Raw genomic sequence first — 23,800 nt, 5'->3', positions numbered from 1 at the left:
GTTCTGTCATCTTCTACCACTGAGAACAGTCTAGATCCATCCTCTTTGGAACCCCCTTTCAGGTAGTTGAAAGCAGCTATCAAATCCCCCGTCATTCTTCTCTTCTGCAGGCTAAACAATCTCAGTTCCCTCAGCCGCTCCTCGTAAGTCATGTGCTCCAGCCCCCTAATCATTTTTGTTGCCCTCCGCTGGACTCTCTCCAATTTATCCACATCCTTCTTGTAGTGTGGGGCCCAAAACTGGACACAGTACTCCAAATGAGGCCTCACCAGTGCTGAATAGAGGGGAATGATCACATCCCTCGATCTGCTGGAAATGCCCCTACTTATACAACCCAAAATGCCATTAGCCTTTTTGGCAACAAGGACACACTGTTGACTCATATTCAGCTTTTCGTCCACCGTAACCCCTAGGTCCCTTTCTGCAGAACTGCTGCCCAGCCATTCGGTCCCTAGTCTATAGCAGTGCATGGGATTCTTCCGTCCTAAATGCAGGACTCTGCACTTGTCCTTGTTGAACCTCATCATATTTCTTTTGGCCCAATCCTCTAATTTGTCTAGGTCCCTCTGTATCCTATCCCTACCATCCAGCGTATCAACCACTCCTCCCAGTTTAGTGTCATCTGCAAACTTGCTAAGGGTGCAGTCCACACCATCCTCCAGATCGTTAATGAAGATATTGAACAAAACCGGCCCCAGCACCGACCCTTGGGGCACTCCACTTGATACCGGCTGCCAACTAGACATGGAACCATTGATCACTACCCGTTGAGCCCGACCATCTAGCCAGTTTCCTATCCACCTTACCGTCCATTCATCCAATACAGTTGTTGTTGCACCCATATCCATACCTCATTCTTTTCTTAGATATTTTGTTCATATAAAGATCGATCCTGCAAGGCTCCGAGCCACTGGCCCCAGTCTATCAAAGCACTTAAATATGTGCGTATCTTTAATCACAGGAGTATTCCCATTGAAGTCAAATGGGACTACACACGTTTAAAGTGCTTTGTTGCATCAGCTCACAGTGAACACTCGGAGGTTTCAACACTTCCACTAAATAGACAAGGAGAATTGATCCCATGAAACTGTGTCTTTTTAATCAGACCTGGCTCACAGGCTACTTTATGTTGTTTTTAGAGAATCAATGACAGGACAATCTATTAAACAGATTGAAACAATCTGCCTGGAGTTAACAGACAAGCTCGACAAAACACAGTTCTAAAAACTCAAGTGGCTACAGTACCATGTCTCAGGATATCTAAAAGGTATCAGCAGGTTTAAGTGATGCAGAGTGGTGCACCCATACAATGTAGCTATTAGCAGATACCATCTACTACATTAAAACTAGCTTTGCACTACCCCACAGGTGCAAACTTGCCCTAAGTTGGTTTGGCTGGTCAGAGAAGGATCACTTCAGTGAAGAGAGATCATCAAGAGGCACAGAATCATCACTGTAGTTACTAAATCACCAACCATGACTAGCATAGAGGGTGTCATGGAGTCACCGGGTCTGGTCCAGACCTCAGCCTATCACCAGTCTCCTGGGAGTGACCCTTTTAGTGTGCTAGGTCCCAAGGACTCACACACTTTTGCAGGGGCAGGCCCGTGGCCTCCAAGACTGGGCTGTTGGTACCAGCATTCTCTGTCTCTCCGTGGCTTCCTGCAGCAAATCCAGCCAAGCCAAACTACTGAGGGAGGCTTGTACTGGATCACTTTAGAGTGCAATGCTCTCAGTGAGTATTCACAGTGACACAGGTGGCTTTTGCAAAACCAGGTAACTATTAGTCACCTGGCATACAGAATCTTATAGTCCTTAGGCTAACACAGAAAGGCAGACATTAAGCCATAATCCACCCTGGTCAAACCAGTGCCCTGATGGGCCAGCTAAGCTGTGCTGCACTCCATCTCTGGCTCTCTCCTCCACCAATCTGGGCTAGGCTCCTGAGTCCTTCCCAAAAAAAACAAAACCCTGCCAGTCACCTGAAATGTTTTCTCCAGCTCAGTTCACAAATCCCACCTGCTGGGGTTTTCTGCTGGTAGGTGTTGATTGTTCAGTGGTTGAAGCACTTCTTAGTCTTGCTGGACCCTCTGTTAATTTGAGCCGGTTTCAGTCAGTTCTTCAATGATCCTATTCATTTCCCCACCCCACCCGCGACAGCAAGATCTCTCTGTCTCACACACACACACACACACACACACACACACACCCCCCTCCTGCCTCTTGCACTGTTCCAGGAGCAGTGTTAACCCTTGTGCACCCACTTTGTTAGCAATGCCACATACAGAGGGAAACTGAGGCACACTTATGATTCATATAAAAAATAAAGACAATTCCCACTTGGTCACAGGGCACGTCATGTCCGAGGCATCACTATAGCTAGATGACACGCAGCTGCCATAGAGCCCTATAAGGTCATAGGCAACCAGAGCAAATTAGAACAGCTGCGAGTCTACTCTCACTTGTACTTGGTGAATCACCCAGCACAGTGCAGTCCCAGGATTAAGGGGGACACCTTTGTATCCCTAAGTTCCATCCAAGGCTCCTCAACCACAGCCAGGGTTCATGAGTCATGTACATAAACAATTACACCACCGCCTTTCTATTGTTCTTTTCACTAGACATGACCTTTTTTCTTATTTTTTGGTATTTATGGTGCTCCTGAAATAGAGGAACTAAACATCAGCTAAAACTAGGCAAAGAGTTTGCCTTCCCCACACTTTGCCCTGCTGTTCTTTTGTTTTGCTAGTGTATATGTATCCTAAACACCACCACCCTTGCTACTTAGATAATCAACAGTAAACTTCCATTACAGCAGAGTCTATTGTGTATATTCTGCTGAAAGTCTTTGTTTATATAATTTGCTCATGCCTTCTACTCCTCTGTTGTTGAAAGATCAGCTTTGACCTATCTGGAATACTGGGACAGGTGGTGGTTCAATCATATGCAGCATTTTTTAATCAATGTACTTGTACAAAGAAGGATAGAGAATATTATTACTGGAGAGAGAGAGGGAGAGAGAGAGAGCAGGAGAGGAATGTTTATTCTATATAGTGTTACTCATAGAGAGATAAAAACCCTATACAAACTAGAACCAGATAAAATGCACTTATCTAACCTGGGTTTGAGTAAACACATGCAGGTTCTTCCTCTGTCATTATCCCACATAAATGAGCAAGTTGGATTGCATAATTTGAGAAGTATTTTCCAATTGTCTTGATTAAAAAAAACCCAGAATAGATCCAATTATAAACGATTAAGTGTTCAAAGGCCACTCAAAGCATTTTTGTATAGTGTTACATGTCTGTTTTTCCCATCTTTCCTCTTTATAACAATCTCTTGGCACTTTAAAAACCCATCCCTCTCTTCCTGCACTAATCCTTCCCACCCATATTATGTACACATATGCTGGTTAATGTGTTGTCATTTGTGACTGCTTGGAACTTATTGATTTTTATCTAACAATATGAGCAATAAAATGAGAATGGAAACATGAAGATTTTGCCAACAGATAATAATAAAAAAAAGAAAGGCATTCTTGATGTCTACCAAACATGATATCGACCAACAGGATACTTAACTCTGCACACTCTACATGACCAGCCTGTTGTGGACTCTCTCCCAGCTCTGACCAACTGGTCTGAATGACAGTAGTTGGTTTGTGCACAACTCAAATAAAATTGCAGTAGTACACCTGGGCGTAAGAAAATGTTTTGAAGATGGTGTGCGGGGGCGGGTAGAGGGGATTCACCCGCACAATTCAGGGACTAGGCCATTGCTGATGAGAGGTTCAGAACTTACCTATGGGTTGCTCTCACAATACAGACACTCATATTGCCATGTTACCAGGATGGCTATTACTATCTCAGGGACTTCCATCCCTCTCTTTTTAAGGCAGACCCCCTCCATAGTGAGTCAAGCCCCTCACAATGATGGACTAGGCCAGGGGTGGGCAACCTTTCAGAAGTGGTGTGCCGAGTCTTAATTTATTCACTCTAATTTAGGGTTTCGCGTGCCAGTCATACATTTTAACGTTTTTAGAAGGTCTCTTTCTATAAACGTATAATATATAACTAAACTATTGTTGTATGTAAAGTAAATAAAGGTTTTTTAAATGTTTAAGAAGCTTCATTTAAAATTAAATTAAAATGCAGAGCCCCCTGGACTGGTGGCCAGGACCCGGGCAGTGTGAGTGCCACTGAAAATCAGTTCGCGTGCCGCCTTCGGCACGCATGTCGCAGGTTGCCTACCCCTGGACTAGGCTATTGGGATGGTTTTCTAACCGGTCTTCCCTGCAATTCTGGACTGTGACTATAAGGGTGAGGATTTCAATATTGCCTGACCTGAGTGATCTCACTAGTTGCCAGTAAGCCCACAGATTCGATTTTTGGTCTTGCTGATGGTATATAGAACTACTATTAAACTAAGGCATTTGTGTTACCATCCTTTCCTGCCAGGGACTGGGATGTAGGCGGTCATGCCTAGTGGTTAGAACAGGCAATAAGAGCCCAGGGCCAAAACCTGAGTCAGAGGCCCGATGCCTGAGCCAAGGGTCACAGCTGGAGTCAGGATCTGAGCCTAAGGTCAGAACTGGAGTCAGAGGCCAGAGCCAAGGGTGAGAGCTGGAGTAAGAAGTCAGGAATTGGAGCCAAGGGTCAGAAATGGGTTTCCTGGAGTGAGGCAGGGCAGGTACAGGGCTGGGTCCAAGGCAGAACAGCAGCTATGCCAGCCATGGACAAAAGCTTTGAACAATTGCTGGACTGCTGCTGAGCTGACTCTTCCAACCCCTGAGGCTATGTCTACATTACAAATTACTTTGCTATAACTATGTAGGTAGATAAGGTCCCATGGGAAGCAAGTCTATGGGAAAAACAACTGAAGACAGTTGGCAATTTTTCAAAGAGACATTATTAAGGGCACAAGAGGAAACTATCCCACTGAGTAGAAAGATAGGAAGTATGGCTTAACCAGAAGATCTTTAATGATCTAAGAATAAAATAAAAAAGTCCTACAAAAAGTGGAAACTAGGTCAAATTACAAAGGATGAATATAAACAAATAACACAAGAATGTATGGATAAAATTAGAAAGGCCAAAGCACAAAACGAGATCAAACTAGCTAGAGACATAAAGGGTAACACTGTTGCAAAAAAAAAAAGCAAACATCATTCCGGGATGTATTAGCAGGAGTATTTTAAGCAATACACAAGAAGTAATTCTTCCACTCTACTGGTATCTTCTCTTTTCCAGACTAAACAAACCCATTTTTTTTTTCAATCTTCCCTCATAGGTCATGTTTTCTAGACCTCTAATAATTTTTGTTGCTCTTCTCTGGCTCTAATTTGTCCACATCCTTCCCGAAATGTGGCACCCAGAACTGGACATAATACTCCAGTTGAGGCCTAATCAGCGCAGAGTACAGCGGAAGAATTACGTCTTGTGTGTTGCTTAAAACACTCCTGCTAATACACCCCAGAATGATGTTTGCTTTTTTTGCAACAGTGTTACAACTGTTGACGCTCATTTAGCTTGTGGTCCACTATGACCCCTAGATCCCTTTCTGCAGTACTCCTTCCTAGGCAATCATTTCCCATTTTGTATGTGTGCAACTGATTGTTCCTTCCTAAATGGAAGGTTGGTTTGACACAATTTGTTCTTGACAAATCCATGCTGACTGTTATTTATCACCTTATTATCTTCTGGGGGTTTTCAAACTGATTGCTTAACTATTTGCTCCGTTATCTTTCTCGGTACAGAAGTTAACCTGACCGGTCTGTAATTCCCTGGGTTGTCCTTATTTCCCTTTTTATAGATCTGCACTATATTTGCCCTTTTCAATTATTTTGGTAATTTATTTCAAAATACCTGTCAGCAAGTATGTCTGTAACGATACAGATACACACAAAATTCCCTCATGAGTGGAGAGTTAAAGAAACCCCTAGCACAGCCCAGTTTCTGTTTCTCTGGTCTCTCCTGCAAAGAGCCCAGCCAGGGGGCCAAACACTCACACCCACTCCCCCACCAGAGCCCATCCATGAGGCCCTCCCTGGCCCGGACACTTTCACCCTCTCTATCCCAGAGAACAGCTGCAGGGCCCCTCTGACCCAGAAACTCACAGTCCTTCCCACCAGGGCTCAGCCACAACTACCCCCAGCCCAGACACACACCCCTCCCCCACCAGAGCACAGCCATGGGACCCTCCCTGGCCCAGACACTCACACCCTCTCAGCTACCTCTCCCCCACCCAGGCACTCATTCCCCCGCAGAGCTCAGCCACAGCCCTCTACACCCCAGACTTGCACCCCCAACCCCTCAGAGGCCAGCTGCAGGGACCCCCCCAAGCCCACTCAGACCTCCTACTCCCCAGAGCCCAGGGTAGCCAGAAGGAGAAACAGGCTGATGCTTGGTCCCAGGCTTGCATGAAGTTTCCTGTGCACCGCTGCCTTCTTCCTTCGAGGCGTGCTGGGAACTCCAGCTGCAGGGAACCCTTCAGTTCCCACCCAACCCCACCCTTGTGTTCTATTTCCAGGCTGGGCTCTGCTGTCCAGCAGCCCCTAGTGGCAGCCAGCATCTCTGCAGCCCATTTCAGTGGGGGGAAATAAAAGAAATTCTGCGTGCACAACATTAATTTCTGCATTGCGCAGTGGGCGCAGAATCCCCCCGGAATAGCTATGGTGCTTTGGCTCACAGCCCTGACACCAACAGCCAGCCTACAAGCATACAGGTCACACCCTGAATGTGTGGTCATACGTTCCACCAAACAGTTATTTTTTTGCAGAGTGATCCCAACACCTGCCCAGTCGCAAAAAACTGTCTGCCCTGTGATGTCCAGCCCTCTCCTGGAACATTCACAGAAGTGATTATGTTTGTTGTTTCTTTAAAAAGTCAATACACTGCAGTCATTGTTAAACCCCAGTTAAAATTAAACACTCTTATTTCAATCACAGCACTATGTTGGTTTCTATTAAAAGTAAAAAGTGTACTTAATTAAAAAGAGACGTTTTAAAGTGAGTTCAAGTATAAGGGATAAAGACAAAAAGGGTTACAAACAAACAAAAGTAAAAATATGCTTTCTAATAGCTAAGACCTAACTTAACAAGCTAGGATCTTAATTCAAGGTAGTTTCCTCACCAATCTTCCTTTTCCAGCAAAGCCTAACTAGCTCTTAGCCAGGATCCCCATAGAGTTAAAGGCATTGGTTTGCCTTATCTCTCCGGGTGAAGAATAACTTGAGGGTTCATTCCCCTCCGCAACACCCTCCATCTCTTTATAGTCCAGTAAACCTTTGAAATGTATTCTTCTGAAATGTATCTCCCACATAAAGTTCCTTTTTTCAGTTGGTGTGGATGCCATGCTGTCTGGTATAGACTCCATACTGTCTTCCTTCTCACCCCCCACGCCAGGTGATTTTTACAATGCAAATGATCTCTTCCTGGAATCTCTGATACAAATAAATAGCCCACCTGGTTTGAGGTGTTGGCCTCTTCCCGTTGTGGAGAAAACCTGTTTATTATTTCCCTCTCACATGCCTGGTTTAAACAGATTTTAGTTATACACCTCTACCTCGATATAATGCTGTCCTCGGGAGCCAAAAAATCTTACCATGTTATAGGTGAAATCGTGTTATATCTAACTTGCTTTGATCCACCGCAGTGCGCAGCCCCACCCCCCCGGAGCACTGCTTTACCACGTTATATCCGAATTCGTGTTATATCGGGTCGCGTTATATCGAGGTAGAGGAGTAATTCCACCACATCTGCATAATCCCTTCAGTGCTGACCATACATACATCACATCAGAATATTAATGATGAGTGAGATATTAGTTTTCCAATGACATATTACATGACACCTTTAGATACAGATTATAACAATAGTGTGTTAGGTGTAGTAAATATGTCAGGCCTGACAAGAGTTGCTGACACAGAGCAGTGAACTGCCAATAGGCCTCTGTGTCAGAGACTGCACTTCACACACTTCAACTGGAAGATGACTCCCTCTTTACACTCACTTTGAGATTTATCAGTTTATAATCCATTTAGTATGTACTGAATTCATATTATAGTGTTAATTTTAAAATCAGAACATCACGTGATACTACATGAAATGCCTTACAGCAGTATAAGTATATTAACAGTTACCTTTGTCCACCAAACGTGTAATCTCATCCAAAAATGTGGTTGGTTGTTTGATAATTCCCATATTTCATAAAACCAAGTTGATTGGCATTAATTATGCTGACATCCTTTAATTCTTTACTGATGTAATCCTGTATCAACCTTTTCATGTTTTAGCTTGATGTTGATCCTGGGCTAACTAGTCATCCAGATCATTAGCGCTCTCTCTCTCTCTCTTTTTTTTTTAATACCACCACCACTCAGGTACAACAGACATTACTGTAGGTTACTTAGTTAAAAGTGTCAGAGTTTTAATAGGTATTCTAAATAAATGATTAAAAATGCTGTAACACACACTCGAAGCAGGGAATTGTTTTATTGTGCTTTATGAAGAGACCTGTGTAGTAAAGGGGAAAGATTTCAAGAGTAATATTTTTTGGACAGCACACTCTATAATGGTGGGTGAGACTTGCCAGGAAAATTAAGCAACTCCAAAGAAAAGTAATATTGTAAGATTCAGCGTCTCTGAAATGAGTCCCAAAGCCATAAATGAAAAATAAAATGTCAAAATTATGAATGGTAGCTCAGAGGGACAGCTAGACAACACTGAGAATCCTACATGGCTAGATTAGCGGAGGTTCTACTTTAGTTGTAATTTGTTGCAGAAAACTTCCTGTTCAGCCAGTGTTCATTCTCATGTTGAAAAGGAAGGAGAGGCAGTTTTGGGGGCGTAAATCAAGGAACATCAATAGTAGTTGATCAATTTTCCTCTATTTTTTTTTCCAATTCATTTTAAAGCAAATTCTTGACCATTTATTGAGGATTACAAAACCTGGCAATTGCCACAGCAGGACAATTATGTCATGCAGCTCTAAAAATCACCCCGTGTATCATGATTATTCAGTCCCTTGCACAGCACTGAAAAGGATTGAAAGCACTCTCTCTCAGGACACTTGCAAGGTATCCGGCATACCTTTTTTAAAAAATAATTAAAACCCCCAAACCTCTGGCACTGTTTTATAAATCTCTCAACTAGTTTTCTGTCAGCTGAAATAGAATGACCTTTTCTTCTTCTATTGTGCAAACACAGGGATTATGACTCAAAGGCTGCAAATTGTTACTTGGTTGTTTAGATCTATTTTCAGGATAATTAGGCTCTAAACTCACAGTACTAAAGCTACAGCATGTGCATAAGTGTTTGCAGGATCAGGGCTTTAGATTGCACAATAGTGTAAAATGTGTCAGAAGCCAGTGGCCATAGCTGGTCAAAAAAGGGGAAATAATTAAATATACTGAAATTTCCTAGTTGTTTCCATTTGGTATGATTCAAAACTGAACAATTTCATTTTCCTAATGTCTTTCATTAAGTATTTGCCCCCTCATTCTTCCCTCCTCCCATACCAGGATTTGCCATTCTCACCCCCATGCCAGAATTCTACAGGCTCAGTGTGTCCCCCAGTTCCACCAGGGGTTCCATGTGCACCCCATTTCTTCCCACCATTATTATTGTCTTCTTTCAGTCTGGGAGATAATTCATTCAGAGTGTTTAACACACTAAACTCTATTGGGGAGGATAAGCAGAAGGGAGACAAGGGTATTGTTATGCTGGAAGGCATTAATGGGTAACATCAACCAGCTCTTTGATCTGCAGTCAATTACAGAGGCACTGGAAGCTGTGGCTCTGCTAAACAGAGGAAAGGGCTCCATGTGTCCTTCATTCTTCCTTTTCTGGTTTTCTGATTCTGCCTCAAAATCAATAGGGTTCTGACCACTGGTGCCCTGAAATTTTGGAATTGGATCAGATACAGCTTTCAAAAGTTATCAGGTTAAATACAGAGAGAGAAATACCATCAAGTTGAATGTGACTACCACTTTTACAAGGGAAACAATGCTAACAACGGCGGCAAATTTCCCCTCAAGTTTCCAGACGATGCCTAAATGCCTCTCTCTTGGGAAAGAGAGTCAGCATCCATGCTGGGGTTTGAACATTGAAGTTCCTGGCTCCCGATCACGTGATCAGGCCACACTCTCTCTGAAGAACTGCTAGAAAGGAATAGCAAGAAATAAAGAAGATATGTGGAGCATATAAACATAAGGTGAGAGTTTGTATTTAGAGAGTCAAAGGAAACCAGACACAGCTATGGTACTTGAAGTGAATAGGAAGCAGGAAGAAGATTGGAAGGTAAGGAGGGAAAGGGATAGAATGCAGAGAAAGAGATAAGGAGAAAATATAAGAGAAAATAAATTCAAAGGATCAAATAGTCATGAACTTTCAGGGAGAAAAGTGTGGCAATCAAGAGACTGGATTAAGGTAAGGAGAGTGGGGGAACAACTTCAACTTTTAAGTCCTCCTCAATCTATTTTTTTGGTCAGTGTGTTGTACACCTTAGATGCACTCAAATTAACAATTCCATTTGGAACTTGTTTTCCGTGCCAGATTATGTTAAGCAATTTAGATTTTAAATTCTTTCAGTTTTAACAAAGTCTAATTTCTTCTTGAACAGTTGATGCTGCTTGTTTACATTTTGCTTTTCATTCTGCCAGGATAAGGAAATCAAATAGGTTAATTTCACTTTCTGTATATGCAGCACTGTTTCTCATGCACTATGCCAGCTATGAAGTGTGTGTGAGAGGTAGAGGTATTTTAAATCCACACAGAGAGAGCAAACCACACTTTCACAGTAGTTAAAAAAAAACAACACATACAAGACAATCATTGCTATATCAAGTATTATGGAACTTCTTTTTAAAAATAAACTCAGAATTGGACTGACAATGACCCTTAAATTTCAATTCTAGCACTAAGTGAAATAAATGTGAGGGCCCAAGATCATCCTCACTGAATAGCTTAATCTGCATTACATGCAAGAGAACTGAACAGCAGTACAAAGGCTGTGAAACAGAGAGAGAAAATTTTCATTTTGGTGCAGAGACTAGTTCAATATTGTTCACTGGGATTATAGCAGATTACATCAAGGTTTTTCTTCTGGCATCTGTCAAGCATGGCAACGAACATTAATATAGATTTGCCATGTGCTACTCAAATGAGAATGCTATTATCTACTTGTACATACTTGTGATGCAATGTCAGTAACAGAGTTTGGGTTATTTAAATTAGGTAAAGTTTTAAACAATTGCAACAACAGAATCAAACAGGAAGTCAGAACCTATTATACAAGTATTTTAAAAAGGAGAAAACTAAGGCCCTGATTCTGCAAACATTTACATGTATTCTTAACTTTATACATATATATAGTTGTACTGACTTCAGTGGGACTACATACAGTTTATAAGATTGTGGCCCAATAGTGGTATTTGTAAAAATAACCAGAAAAAGAATTTATACAGGGAACCTGGAAAGACAGATTTTAAAAAATATGAAATGACAGTAACCAAATAATAATAATAATAATAATTCATTTCCCAATTACAAATAAAATTGGCAGGTATTTTTCCAGCTTTTAACTGATGCTAAAACAGAGTTAATTTGTAATGGAAACTTTTCTGACATTTGCTTTGCATGTGCTCATAAGTAATAATTTGCAACCTATGATTCACTATACATTTCCCCCATCACGAAACTGTCTATACATAAAGTTTAGTACTAAATACAGTAAGCCCCCTGGCCAGCAAAGCAGCAGGACCCTGAATGACCTTGTTGCTGAGTGATTCTAATTTTAAAGTTTCCATAACACAAGTGAAGTTAGGCTCACAAGTTCGATTATATCAAAACAATTTTATAAAACGTAACAAATTCAAATATATTATAAAGGAAATGCCAATGGAAAAAGTTTGAGTTTAAACATTCCCTTTCAGTGTTTGTAATCTAAACACTACAGCATATTTCTATTTTATGAAAACCTGAAAGTGCAATACTGAACACTAATATTAATGCCCAAGGTGTATGAAGTGCAAAAAGTATACAGAGTATAAAGGAGGGAGCGTCAGATTTTCAGCCTTCTTCCAGCTTTAACAATCTTAAATGTTATTAGAAACACTCGCAAGAGGTTCCAAAAAAATCTTGATTTTTAAGTTATCATTATTTCTTTCAGTGGATAAGACGACTTTGGTGAGTTTTTACTTAAAACCTGGAAGCCCTGAATGCATGCATGTTTTGGAAGCTATTTTATATTGATTCTAGCATTGAATCTGGTCACCAGGAAAGGAATAATTATGCTAACTTTCACAACAGAAAAGAGTACATTGTTTTGTTGCATTTAAAAAATAGCACCCTTGTGAATAGCGTGCCAATAACATTTCCCCTAGTAAATGTCTTACATTACTCTACTGGATGTTAAAGCTTGGAAGCAGTGAATCAATGCCTACTTGCTTGATGCACTTTCTAGCATCTTGTTGAATCAGGGACTCTGTTACTATTGCCAGATATAAAATTGTACTTTTTCCCTGCATAATCCGGAAAGAGTCACATGATCGAGAATCTAGGAACCAATTTATACTCCTGGGGGAATTCTATGCCAAAAAAATAAAAATTCTGCACACAATATTTTAAAACTCTGCATATTTTATTTGTCAAAACAACACAATATAATCACGTCAGTTTCAATTATTTTGATAATTTATTTCAATACCTGTCAGCAACTAAGTCTATAACAATGCAGAAAACAAAAAAGATTCCCCCAGGAGCAGAGAGTTAAATAAACCGCTATGACAACCTAGTTCCTGTTTCTCTGTTATGCATTTGTTGGGCACATCAGTCTGGGTGTGTCTCACGTGCCAGCTGGGCACATCGTGGGAGAAAACTCTGCCCCTCTAGTCTTTTAATCAAGTCTCATTTTTTCATCCTGCCCCCATAGGGTTATCACTCACCCTCACAGAGCACAGCTGCAGTGCCAGACACTCGCACCCTCCTTCCCCCCAGAGCCCAGACACAGACTGGGGCAGCTTCATTACTGTCCCACCGAGCAGGGACGACCGGTGCCTGCTGATAGTGGGGGGGGGGGAGGGGACGCACAATTTAAAGGTTCGGCCACCGCTGGAACAGCTCCAGTCATGCCCTCTCACAAGCAAGGCTCCCCCTTACCCTCAGTCTTCCCTTCCAGAAAGCAGCAGCCCCTCCCTGCAGCTCCCAGCTGTTGCTCCTGCCTCTCCCATGGGGCACATCTTGCTGGCTCCAGCAGCTGCTGCACAGGGAGGCCTGGCCACACCCTGTGACTGAGAGGGGCTGGCTAACTCAGAAACCACAGCGGGCCCGCACCTCCCACACAAGCGTGCTGCAGGCTGGGTAGCCGGTCCCTGCCAGGTCCAGCAGCCGCTAGTGGCAGGAAAAAATGAAATTCTATGCAGAACATTAATTCTGGGCAAATTCTGCATTGCACAGTGGTGCAGAATTCTCCCAGGACTAAATTTAGTTTATTTTTATTATTTTTCTGCTAATAGAGTTCCCTATAATACATTTTGCTTTGTTAAGTCTAATTTTAAACATTCCAAATGATTGGAGCTTCACCATTGCTGGTTTCACGTAACTATCATCTCTTTTGTAGCACACAAATAAGCACACAAAGGACATGAGATTTTTGAAATCATATTCTACCGGGGGGGGGGAGGGGCAGAGGCTCTTTATTAGTACGGTAAAGGGAAAGACTTGTCAGGCAGATGGTGAATGTGTTCAAAGACATTCTAAAAGAGGTCTTAATTGGCATATGGGCCAAAGATAGCCAGAAGGTAGCAACTTAAAAGAAAATCATTTCTAATGAAATGTATTACACCTCATTCCAATTCCTGGCAGTTCAGATATAGGGAATTCTAACAATTACTCAATTAAACGTGCTTTATAAACACTGACAATTGTTGACTAACATACGCTAGCTAGCATACATTTTTATTATGCTGATAATATCACCCACAATATATATTTTAAGCATTTAAGTATACATATTATTAAGCAGTAGTATAGTAGCTATATAGCCCAGATTGGCCTGTACCTTTGATATAATCACACTTATGCTAAGTATCCCATAACTTCTTGCATTAGCTGAAGTAAGCCTTGGCTTGAGAAGATAGGACTGTCAGTATCAGGACAGATGATTACTGCTTCATGGCAACAGGAAAGTTACCCACACAGACCTAGGAGGTGCTTTCATGTCCTTTAGTATCTGGAATGCATATGCTCAGAACAAAGGTAAGGGTGAATCATAACCTGAAATACATAGGTTCAGAACCAAAGATAAAGGGGTATACCATGGTACCAAAATCCAGTTTCAAAAGATGTATATTGTACCGTTTTCTGGTAAACAAGTAGTGGTCACCAACCTGTTGATCGCAATTGACTGATTGATCCTGGAGCCTCTGCCAGTCGATTGTGAGCGCCAGGGCACTAAAAGTCCAGCAGCGCAACAGGGCTCAGGAAGGCTGCCTGTCTGCCATTGCCCCACGCCGCTCCCGGAAGCGGCTGGCTGCTGGCACGTCTCTGCGGCCCCTGTGGGGAGGGAGAGGAAGGCAGCTCTGCACACTGGCCCTGCCCCCAGCATTGTCCCTTCAGCTCCCGTGGGCTGGGAAATGGCCAATGCGAGCTGCGGGGGCAGCGTTGCAGGCGTGGGCACTGCATGGAGACCTGCTGCCTCCCTCCCCGCCAGGGGCCACAGAGACGTGCCAGCAGCCAGCCGCTTCCAGGAGCGGCGTGGGGCAACGGCAGGCAGGCAACCTGCCTAAGCTCTGCTGCGCCGCTGGCTGGGAGCCACCTGTTGTAAGCGCCACCCAACTAGAGCCTGCACCTCACACCTCCTCCCGCACCTCAACCCTCTGCACTAGCCCAGAGCCCCCTCCTGCACCAAACTCCCTCCCAGAACCCACAGCCCTCACCCTCTCCTACACCCCAACACTCTGCCCCAGCCTGGCGCCCCCTCCTGCACTCAAACTCTCTCCCAGAGCTTGCACCCCTCACTCCTGCACCCCACACTCCTTGCCCCAGGCTCAGCCAATGAACACCCCACACTTGAGACTGTTACACTGATTTGTGATAATCCCTGAAGGATTTTGGATCTATAAACCACAAACGACAGTAATAAAAAGTAAAATTCATGAAATGTCCTGTAGATTCTATGAGATTAGGTGCAGTGTGACCACATGACCCCAGCAACCAAACTTCCTCTCAGAGCTTGCACCCCTCACTCCTGCACCCCAACCCCCTCCCACACTCCAAACCCCTTGGCCCCAGCCCAGAGCCTGCACCCCCACCCCCTGCCCCAGCCCGGTGAAAGTGAGTCAGGGTGGGGGAGAGCGAGCAACGGAGGGAGGGGAAAATGGAGTGAGCAGGGTGGGGCAGATCCTGGGTTGATCTTAAATTCAAAAAGTGATCCTGTACATAGAAATGTTGGAGACCACTGGTATAAAGCAGTGTTTTTCAAAGTTCAGGTTGCGACCCAGTACTGGGTCATGGCATGCAAGGCACTGGGTCGCCTTGCTCAGAACCCAGGGACCCTAACGGCTCTGGTCAGTACCGCTGACAGGGAGGTTAAATGTCCTGTCGGCGGTGCTGCCCAGCTAAGGCAGGCTAGTGCCTACCTGTTCCAACACCACGCTGTGCCCCAGAAGCAGCCAGCAGCAGGTCCATCTTCTAGGCAGGGGGGTGATGGGGCTCCGCGTGCTGCCCCCACCCTGAGCACCGGTGCCTGCAGGTGAGAGCCACACAGAGCCACTTGCGCACCTCTGCCTGGGAGCCAGACCTGCTGCTGGCTGTGTCCGGGACGCAGAGTGCTCCGCGGTGCCAGGAGAGGCGGGAAGCCTGCCTTAGCACTCCGGCTGCGTCGCTGACCAGCAGCTGCCGGAGGTAAGTCCGTGCCCCAACCCTGTGCCCCAACCCCCTGCCCCAGCCCTGAGCCCCCTCCCACACCCCAAACCCCTCATTCCCAGCTCCGCTGGGTCGCAGGCATCAACAATTTTCTTCAGTTGGGTCCCCAGAAAAAATAAAATGTTTGAAAACCACTGGTATAAAAGATAGCTTTACAGGTGTAACTTTGGGAAGCACATCTTATGCATAAGGTGAACATAACATCACTGCATGGGACTTCTCTTCAGAGACTGGTATCGTATAGAACAGGGATCAGCAACCTTTGGCATATGGCCCATCAGAGAAATCTGCTGGCGGGCCGGGATGGTTTGTTTATCTGCACGATCCACAGGTTCAGCCAATCGCAGCTTCCACTGACCACGGTTCACCGTTGCAATGACACAATAATTTAATTAAAAGCCCCCTGAAACCCAAATTAAAGGTTAGAATTGACTGGGGTGTTTGCTTTTTTCCCCTCCAATTCTAAAGAACTTTGTATAAAGGCCCTCAAAATCAAAACCCAAAACAGCCCCAAATTAGTTCACTTCTTTTGGTAGCTGTTCAAATGAATGATAATGCACTGAAAAAGAAAATTTCCTGGATAAAACTTGCTGAATGAGACAAAAGATAACTAGTAGCCTGCAAGTGTTTTGAAGAAGGTTTTGGTTATAACTCCCTGTTAAGATGAATAACTGGGTAGGACAAGTTTCACATCCACCTAGAAGCTTCTTTTGAGCACGATTTATTTTAAAGTTGGATAATTCCACAGAAACCAAACATTTCTAACTGAATCAGCTGTGCATCGATTTACATGATCAGAGCTGTATCTGCAACCAGAAGGGCTAGAGAAACATGTTGAAATTAAAGAAGATTCTATCTGGAATATAGCAAATTGGACAGGATTTTTCCACTTTGTGGATTTGGATGACTCTGAGACAATAACTTTGGTGTTAATAAAAATTAATATATAATTTTTGAAAACAAATAGCTTAGCAGAACATAATGATCAAGTTCGATGGAAGTTGATGCTGAAGTTAAGATGCAAAGAAAATGTTCACTATATTTGAAGCCCGACCAACGTACCAAAGGCAATGGTTCTGAAAAACATGTTTATACAGGCACACACTAGATGAAAGGTACTTCCCAGTTCTTAGAATTTTATCTAGAAGCATAGTAGCTCCATTAAAGATGTGGCTCCACTTTTTTCCATCACAGAGCTTTTAGCAAATTGCTAATCTGCATGTGTTATTTTTCCATAGGACATTTCAAGCACAGCTCATGTTTATCACATCTAAAAATTGATCTCAAGCATACGTTATTGATCAAAACGATTAATCAAATGATGCGCTCATGAGATTACAAGATGCTGATTAACATTATTAACAGTGATCAGAAAATTTCAAAGAAAACAGCCTTATTGGTCTAAAAAAGGCTCCGAAGACAGCAGGGGGCAGGATTTGCATCACCATGCTGAGAGTGGGGGTGGGCACGGTCCAAGGAAAAAAGTGACCCCAGAGTTAAACAGAAAAACCTACAGGCCACAGGTAGGTAAAAAACCCACCCAATCTTGAAAAGGCAAACCCCAAACTTGTTTTCTCTAAGCCACTTGGCAACAGATGTAGAAACCTCGGCATCATTTGTTCTTGGGCCGAGGGAGGGAAGGAAGGGGAGGAAGGAAAATCAGCAGTTCAGTGACTCCATAGAAGTGTTGTTGCCTAAGCTTTAGGAACAATCAGGTCTTTGGTTTTGGATACACTCAAGTTCTTTTTCTCTATGCTTTCAAAGTTGCAACTGGCCAGATTCATTCCTAATGTAACTCCACAGAGGATATAAGCAGTCAATGGAGATACACAAGGGATGAATTTGGCCCAGCAGGCCATACTGCTGTATTTATTCCTGTTCTTACTTGAACTACTTCCCCTTTCTTAAATTCAGGGCTAGTTACATTCTCTCAGTATCAAGATTTCTTTCTACATGTTTTAAATTTGACCCGATTCCAGTTTATTTCAAAATGATACTTGTGGTACAAAATTAACTAACTTGGCTTTATACAGTATTTGGCTTTATAGATTTTCCTAATATTTCATGAAAGAAGCATTCTGCAATTTACTTTATGTAGTCCATGTAATAAAAACATGCATATAAAGCAACCTTCGTTTTCTCCATACTTTACTGGATTATATATTTTTGTACACTATGAAGCACACTACATAAAAATGGCAGAGAAACCTGTGGCACTCTTCCCAGCTCTATGGTTGTAAATGTACACAATCACGTTAATTGATTAAGAAAGCCATCAGTGGAAACCAAATACAAGAACTTCAGCATTCCAAGCATATACTCTGCAATCAAGCAAGACAAAAAGCTTGAGCAAACCAAATGGGACTCTTCATAACTTAACCAATGCTTCCACTTTCAACAGAAGTCAGAGCTGACTCTCAGGTTACTACACAAAGAATTGTACACGAAGGCCAAAAAGCCTCATACAAAAAATAAATCTGTGTGGACTACCTAATCAATAAAAAGCTCTTGATTGCGTGAACTGAAATCATGGGTCAAATTTTATCATGTTCCCAGACTCCCAACTCTTCAATCAGATGGAGCGAGGTCTACCATTCAATTAAGTCTACAAAGCTCATTTTTAAACTCCCAAATCACTGAACTGAATTCTCCCCACCATCACAGGCATCTTTCTGTTTATGGTGGGACAGCCTGAAGGAATCCAAATTAGGATATTTCTGTTCCCTAATGACCATAACAAGAAGCATGTTCTTAATGGCCCCTAAAGATCAGTACTGATCACTACCCCAAAGCACCGACAAAAAGAAGCTTGACTAGACATCTTCTGGTTGCCTTTTCACTTTCCAAGTCTGTTCCTCTTCCCTCTACATCAGGGGTCCCCAACGTGGTGCCCGCAGGTGCCATGGAGCCCACCAAGGCGTCTAAGTGCGCCCACGTACTGGCCGGCGGACAAGCATCCACCGAAATGCCGCCAACAAGCAGCGTCATCCAGAGGCGTTGCCCCTGGATGACGCTGCTTGTTGGTAGTATTTCGGCGGCGACGCCTGTTGACGTTGTCGCTTGTCAGCGGCATTTCGATGGATGCTCGTCCGCTGCCACGGTTCTCCGTGGCTCGTCGTCTGGCACCCGCCAGACGAAAAAGGTTGGGGACCATTGCTCTACATTAATCTCTCCTGGCAGAAATAACTCACCCTGCAGCCAGAAAGATGCTTTTGAGTCTAGTATTGTTCTGAATATTTATTTTTTTTTGCCAGTCCAGGTCACATTAATGAAATGCCAATGGGGCCATGCCTACTCGGAATATTCAATACAGTGATGCATCAAATACTGAACATTTTGTAGTGACATTTAAGAACCGCTTTAATCACTACGCATCCAGAGGAACTTTAAGTTAACCCATTCAAGACAGTAGTGCAAACTGCACTTTTAATTAGAGATGATCTCATCCACCACACACTCCCAGTAAGCTGGAGAAGAAAGAGTTCTGAGGAAACTGAAATCCACATCTTTAACAAGAATTACTTAGATATCCACCAGCTCATTGGATTGATCAGCATTTTCTCTATTTCAATGCATATCAATATCGTTCCTGAAACACCAAATTTAAAACCCATATATTAAATTAAAAAGGTCTGATATAGAAAAAAGCTGATCATCTGACAAGTTTGGTAACCACAAGAGACCCCAGCTGAGCAGTGTCAAACATGATACTCCATGCATCTTTGCATAAGAAAACTACCGTATATACTCAATCATAATCTGGTTTGTTTATAAGCCGATCCACCCAAGATGGATAAGTAAAAATGGAAAAATTTTATGACCCATTCATAAGCCGGGCGGCGCGGCTGCAGCCTGCTCTGGGGGGTGGGGCCGAGTGGCACGGCTGAAGCCTGCCAGCCCCGGAGCTGCAGTTGCTTCGGAGGCTAGGGGGAGAGCAGCATGGCCAGAAGTGGAGAGACTGTGGACCCACCTCTTCCCTTCTGGCCCCGCCGGCTGTGCTGCCTCTCCTTGCTCCCTCTGTTGGGGGGAGGGGCTGTGTCCCACCTCTCCCTCGCTATACCCTTTCATAAGCCGACCCCCATCTCTGGTGCTTCCCTTTTTACTAAAAAAATTCAGCTTATGAACGAGTATATACGGCACACAGTTTTCTTTTCTCCTTTTTCAATCTCCTGAGGACAGTGGCCAGAAATCAGAAACCAAGTAGAGGTCTCAGATCTTACTTCATTGTGACACATTAATAACCTGCTTTCTACTGTTAATACTTCTATTTCTTGTAGCCTTAGTCCCATGTATATGGGGTTGGATCTTCCAGTCCTCCTCCATTCCAGTCGATCTTAAAGCAGTTCCTCAGAAACTCCAAAGCTATTCAAATCCTTTTCTATGACATCCATCCATCTAGTATTGGGCCTTCCAACCATTCTCTTACGCCTCACTTTGAAGTTTAACACCCTGTGTTTTATATATTCTTCCATATCTTCTTTTCACATGTCCAAACCCAACTAAGCCTGGACTCGTTCTGCTTGTCTATAATTGGTACCACCTTCACACTTCCCCTAATTCATTCATTCTGAACATGGTCCATCCTTGTAACTGCCAGCATCTACCGTAACATTATAATTCCCCCTGTATTCAAGATCTCCTCCTGTCTCTTCCTCAGTGCCCTGCAGTCAGAGTCATACAAAAGTGCAGGCCTAATTACAGTCTTGTAGATCTTACTTTTCAGTTTGATAGGCACTCTCCTAAGGCAGATCACTCTGCTCACTTCTCTCTATTTAGTCCATGCCGTTCCTGTACTACTTATAAATTAGTCACTGAATACCATTGAACCAGGTACTTGGACTTCTGTATCTTTGGCACTGCTTAGGATTGTAACTGTAGGTCACATATTTCATATTAACATATGAACATACTATTAGCATTTGTATTGCAGTAGCATATGATTTATAACACAGAAAGAGAAAGCTATAATAGTATAAACTTTAAAAACAAATCCTATACCCTATATAGCAACCTTTCAGCTTCCAAGAAAGGGGTTATAACCGTTTGGAAGAAAATTACCAAAAAACCCCAGAGACACTGATTGTCAGAAACTATTTTCTATTTGCAATGTTAAGAAAGTTTGAACAGTATTTTTCTGGTCTGAGTAACCCCAAAACCAAGCATTTAAATGAATGTTAGCAATTTTGATGCAGTTTATTTACAGTAAGAGGGGAAAAGGCAGGTTGATAGGATACAGATACATTTATACAGAAACAGAGCAGGCCAAAAGTAAAACTCTCGATCCAGTCACCACCTGATCATCGGAGGTGCAGGTCTAAACCTTGCAGTTCAGGCTCATCTCAGAAATTATAAAAATTGCATGTCTCAGAGCTAGTCAGACGCTAAATTTCAAGAAGCATCGCTTCTTGTCCTGTGGAGAGTCTTCCTGTCAAGTCTGTTTCCCTTCCACAATTCATTCTTGAAAATAACTCGGGGGAGGGGGTGGCACTTGAGACTGACTAGGCAGGTACATTCACTTTAAGGATGGTGTTCTGGCTAACAGAAAATGAATCTGCAACTCTATATTGCTTTATTCCCCAGTGAGACACTTAAAAGTGGCTTCGTTTCTCCATGCACTAATTTGTCCCAGTGTTATACTTACATAGTTTCCATCAGCCCATCCGACTACCGCCTTCAATTCTCTTTGTATCAGAGCAGTCAATCCTTACTTTCATGGATTGAAATGTACTCATCTGACATTGATTTCAAAGCGATTTTTAAAGCATCCTGCTGTTTTATGGAGATTTTGGCAAGGTGAGGTTCATAGTGCCACACTCAGTGAAACTGTCACAGCTTGATACCCTTCCTCAGAATGACATTACCTGCTCTTCGGGAGGCTGCTGGGTTGAGGATCAACAGAGGGAGGGGTCCCAATAACTTCTCTCTCTTGTAACCCAAGCTGGAGTTAAACTTCACAATCCACACACACACCCTCTCCAAGCTGCTCAGAATAATAAACAACAACAGCCTCCCCTCCTTTTTAGTGTTGTAATATCTGGAAGCGCCCCAGCTGCCCTTGGCAATTGGCACGTAGCCACTGACTTCTGCTTCTCAACCTGTTCCAAGAGTTTGGCTGGCAACTGTTTCCCATTACACTGTGCAGTGCTGGAGGGGGCCAGAAATGAAAGTGGATTCAATGGGGCTCCGAGTCTCAGAAGGTGGGGCGTACTAGAGATCTTCAGCGTATCCCTCCAGATCAAAGAGAGAGAGGAAGAAAAACGCAATCCAGAAAGCCAGGCTGAGGCAGGCAAGTTCCCAACAAGTTCCCCCCGCTCCCTGACGCGACTGCGTGCCTACCTGTGCGTGGCCGGCTCCTGGAGGTGCGCCCTGTCCCCTTCCTCCTGCTCCTCCTTGGCCCGGGGAGGGCTCTTGGTGAAGAACCTGGAGAAGCTGCTGTGCCAGGAGGAGCCGGTTCTCCTCCGGCTGCCCCAGCCCGACATCTCCGGCAGAGTGAGAAGGGGAAGCGGCGTCGATGGCTCGGGGCAGGGGCAGGGCGGGATCCCTTCGCCGCCTCCCAGCAGCACCGCACCGCACCGCACCGCCTAGTTCCTACCCGTCCATAATCGCAGAGGGGAAGCGACGCGGGGAGCTGCACAAGGGAAGCGCACAGGCGGCCGCACTGACCTGCCCCGTCCCCCCAGCCGCCGCCGAGACACAAGCGCCGCTGCACGGCTCCCTGCCGCCCGCCCCGCAAGGCGGAGCCGCCACGGCCGGCCAGGGGCCCGCCCTCTCCCCCGCAGCCCATCAGCAGCCCGGGCCGCTGCAGCGCCACCCATTTCTCCTCCCCCGGGCCGCTTCCTCTCCAGCCCCTGCCGGCGGGTTAGCCAGGAACTTCAGGTTGCTTGAGTTGAGTCTTGCCTTCCCCAGGCGACCATGTTAATAAATCAGAACCGCCACTGCACACACGCACAGTGTTTGGTTGTAGCACATGCCACTGGAGCACCTTGATTCACTTTGCACCAGAGCAAGACGGGCATTAGTTTAAAACAGTCCCGGCTTAAATGTTCTGTGTTCTACTACTGGCACAGACCCAGGAGATGGGCCCATGCTTTAGGGCAGACTCTGTTGTCTTTAATTATTTGCCTTGTACATGCTCCAGGCATTAGTAAAGCTTGACACTCCGTAACAAGCAAATACTAGACCTTCTCCCCCAGAAGTTTACAGTCTAAATTAGATTTATGGCAAAAGATGAGAAACAAAAGGTTCAGGTATGAAGCACAGAAAGGATGCAGATTATTAACATTTACAGACATGTAAAGACACAAGTATTTATAATCTAAATTAGACAGAACAGTATGAGATGAACAACTACGGTTGAAAGTTACAGGAAGAAAAGTTTCAAGGTTATTACTTATAGCACAGTAATTCCTAGAGTTGCCTTTGTCTTGACACCAAGATCAGAGCCCCATTGGACTATGCACTATATAAACACAGTAAGGGACAGTCCCTGCCCTAACGAGCTTGCAATACAAACTAAATAAACAAGACAAATGGCCAGAGAAAAGAAGTATTGAAAATCAAAATAAACTTATGCACACATTTTGTTAGTTCCTACTGGTTGGGCTTTTCGCTTTATTTAGTATGGTGTAATTTGCAGGAACAACATCAGGGAACAGATCAGAAGTGAAGATTAACAGGAGGAGGCAAAAGGCAAACAGGAAGAAGAGAGTCTTGAGGATTTTGAAGATTCCTGAAATTATCAACAATGAAGGAATTCTTTAAATCTAGTCCAGTTTTTACTATTTGCCTACTTTTGCACTTAACTTGGATTTTGATAATGGGAACTACAGTATTCAATGTCACTCTTTGTCTCTAGTCAATACTTTCAGGCTCCTACAC

The 23,800-nt window shown here is 43.8% G+C and overlaps 1 protein-coding gene across 1 annotated transcript in view; it reads right to left on the bottom strand.

Annotated features, from left to right (window-relative positions):
- The window catches only part of CRYBG3 (crystallin beta-gamma domain containing 3), a 132,910-nt gene extending 110,401 nt beyond the window's left edge, over positions 1-22,509 (bottom strand). The window contains exon 1 of the mRNA XM_045001952.1: positions 22,259-22,509. Within this exon, the coding sequence (XP_044857887.1) occupies positions 22,259-22,401 (143 nt within the window). The 5' untranslated portion in view covers positions 22,402-22,509. The remainder of the gene's footprint in view (positions 1-22,258) is intronic.
- Between the last annotated feature and the right edge of the window lie 1,291 nt (positions 22,510-23,800).

This window comes from Mauremys mutica, chromosome 1, assembly GCF_020497125.1.
Source record: "Mauremys mutica isolate MM-2020 ecotype Southern chromosome 1, ASM2049712v1, whole genome shotgun sequence".
Taxonomy (NCBI): domain Eukaryota; kingdom Metazoa; phylum Chordata; order Testudines; family Geoemydidae; genus Mauremys; species Mauremys mutica.
Note: the sequence above shows the minus strand (reverse complement) of the source record. Positions and strands in the feature narration are given on the sequence as shown.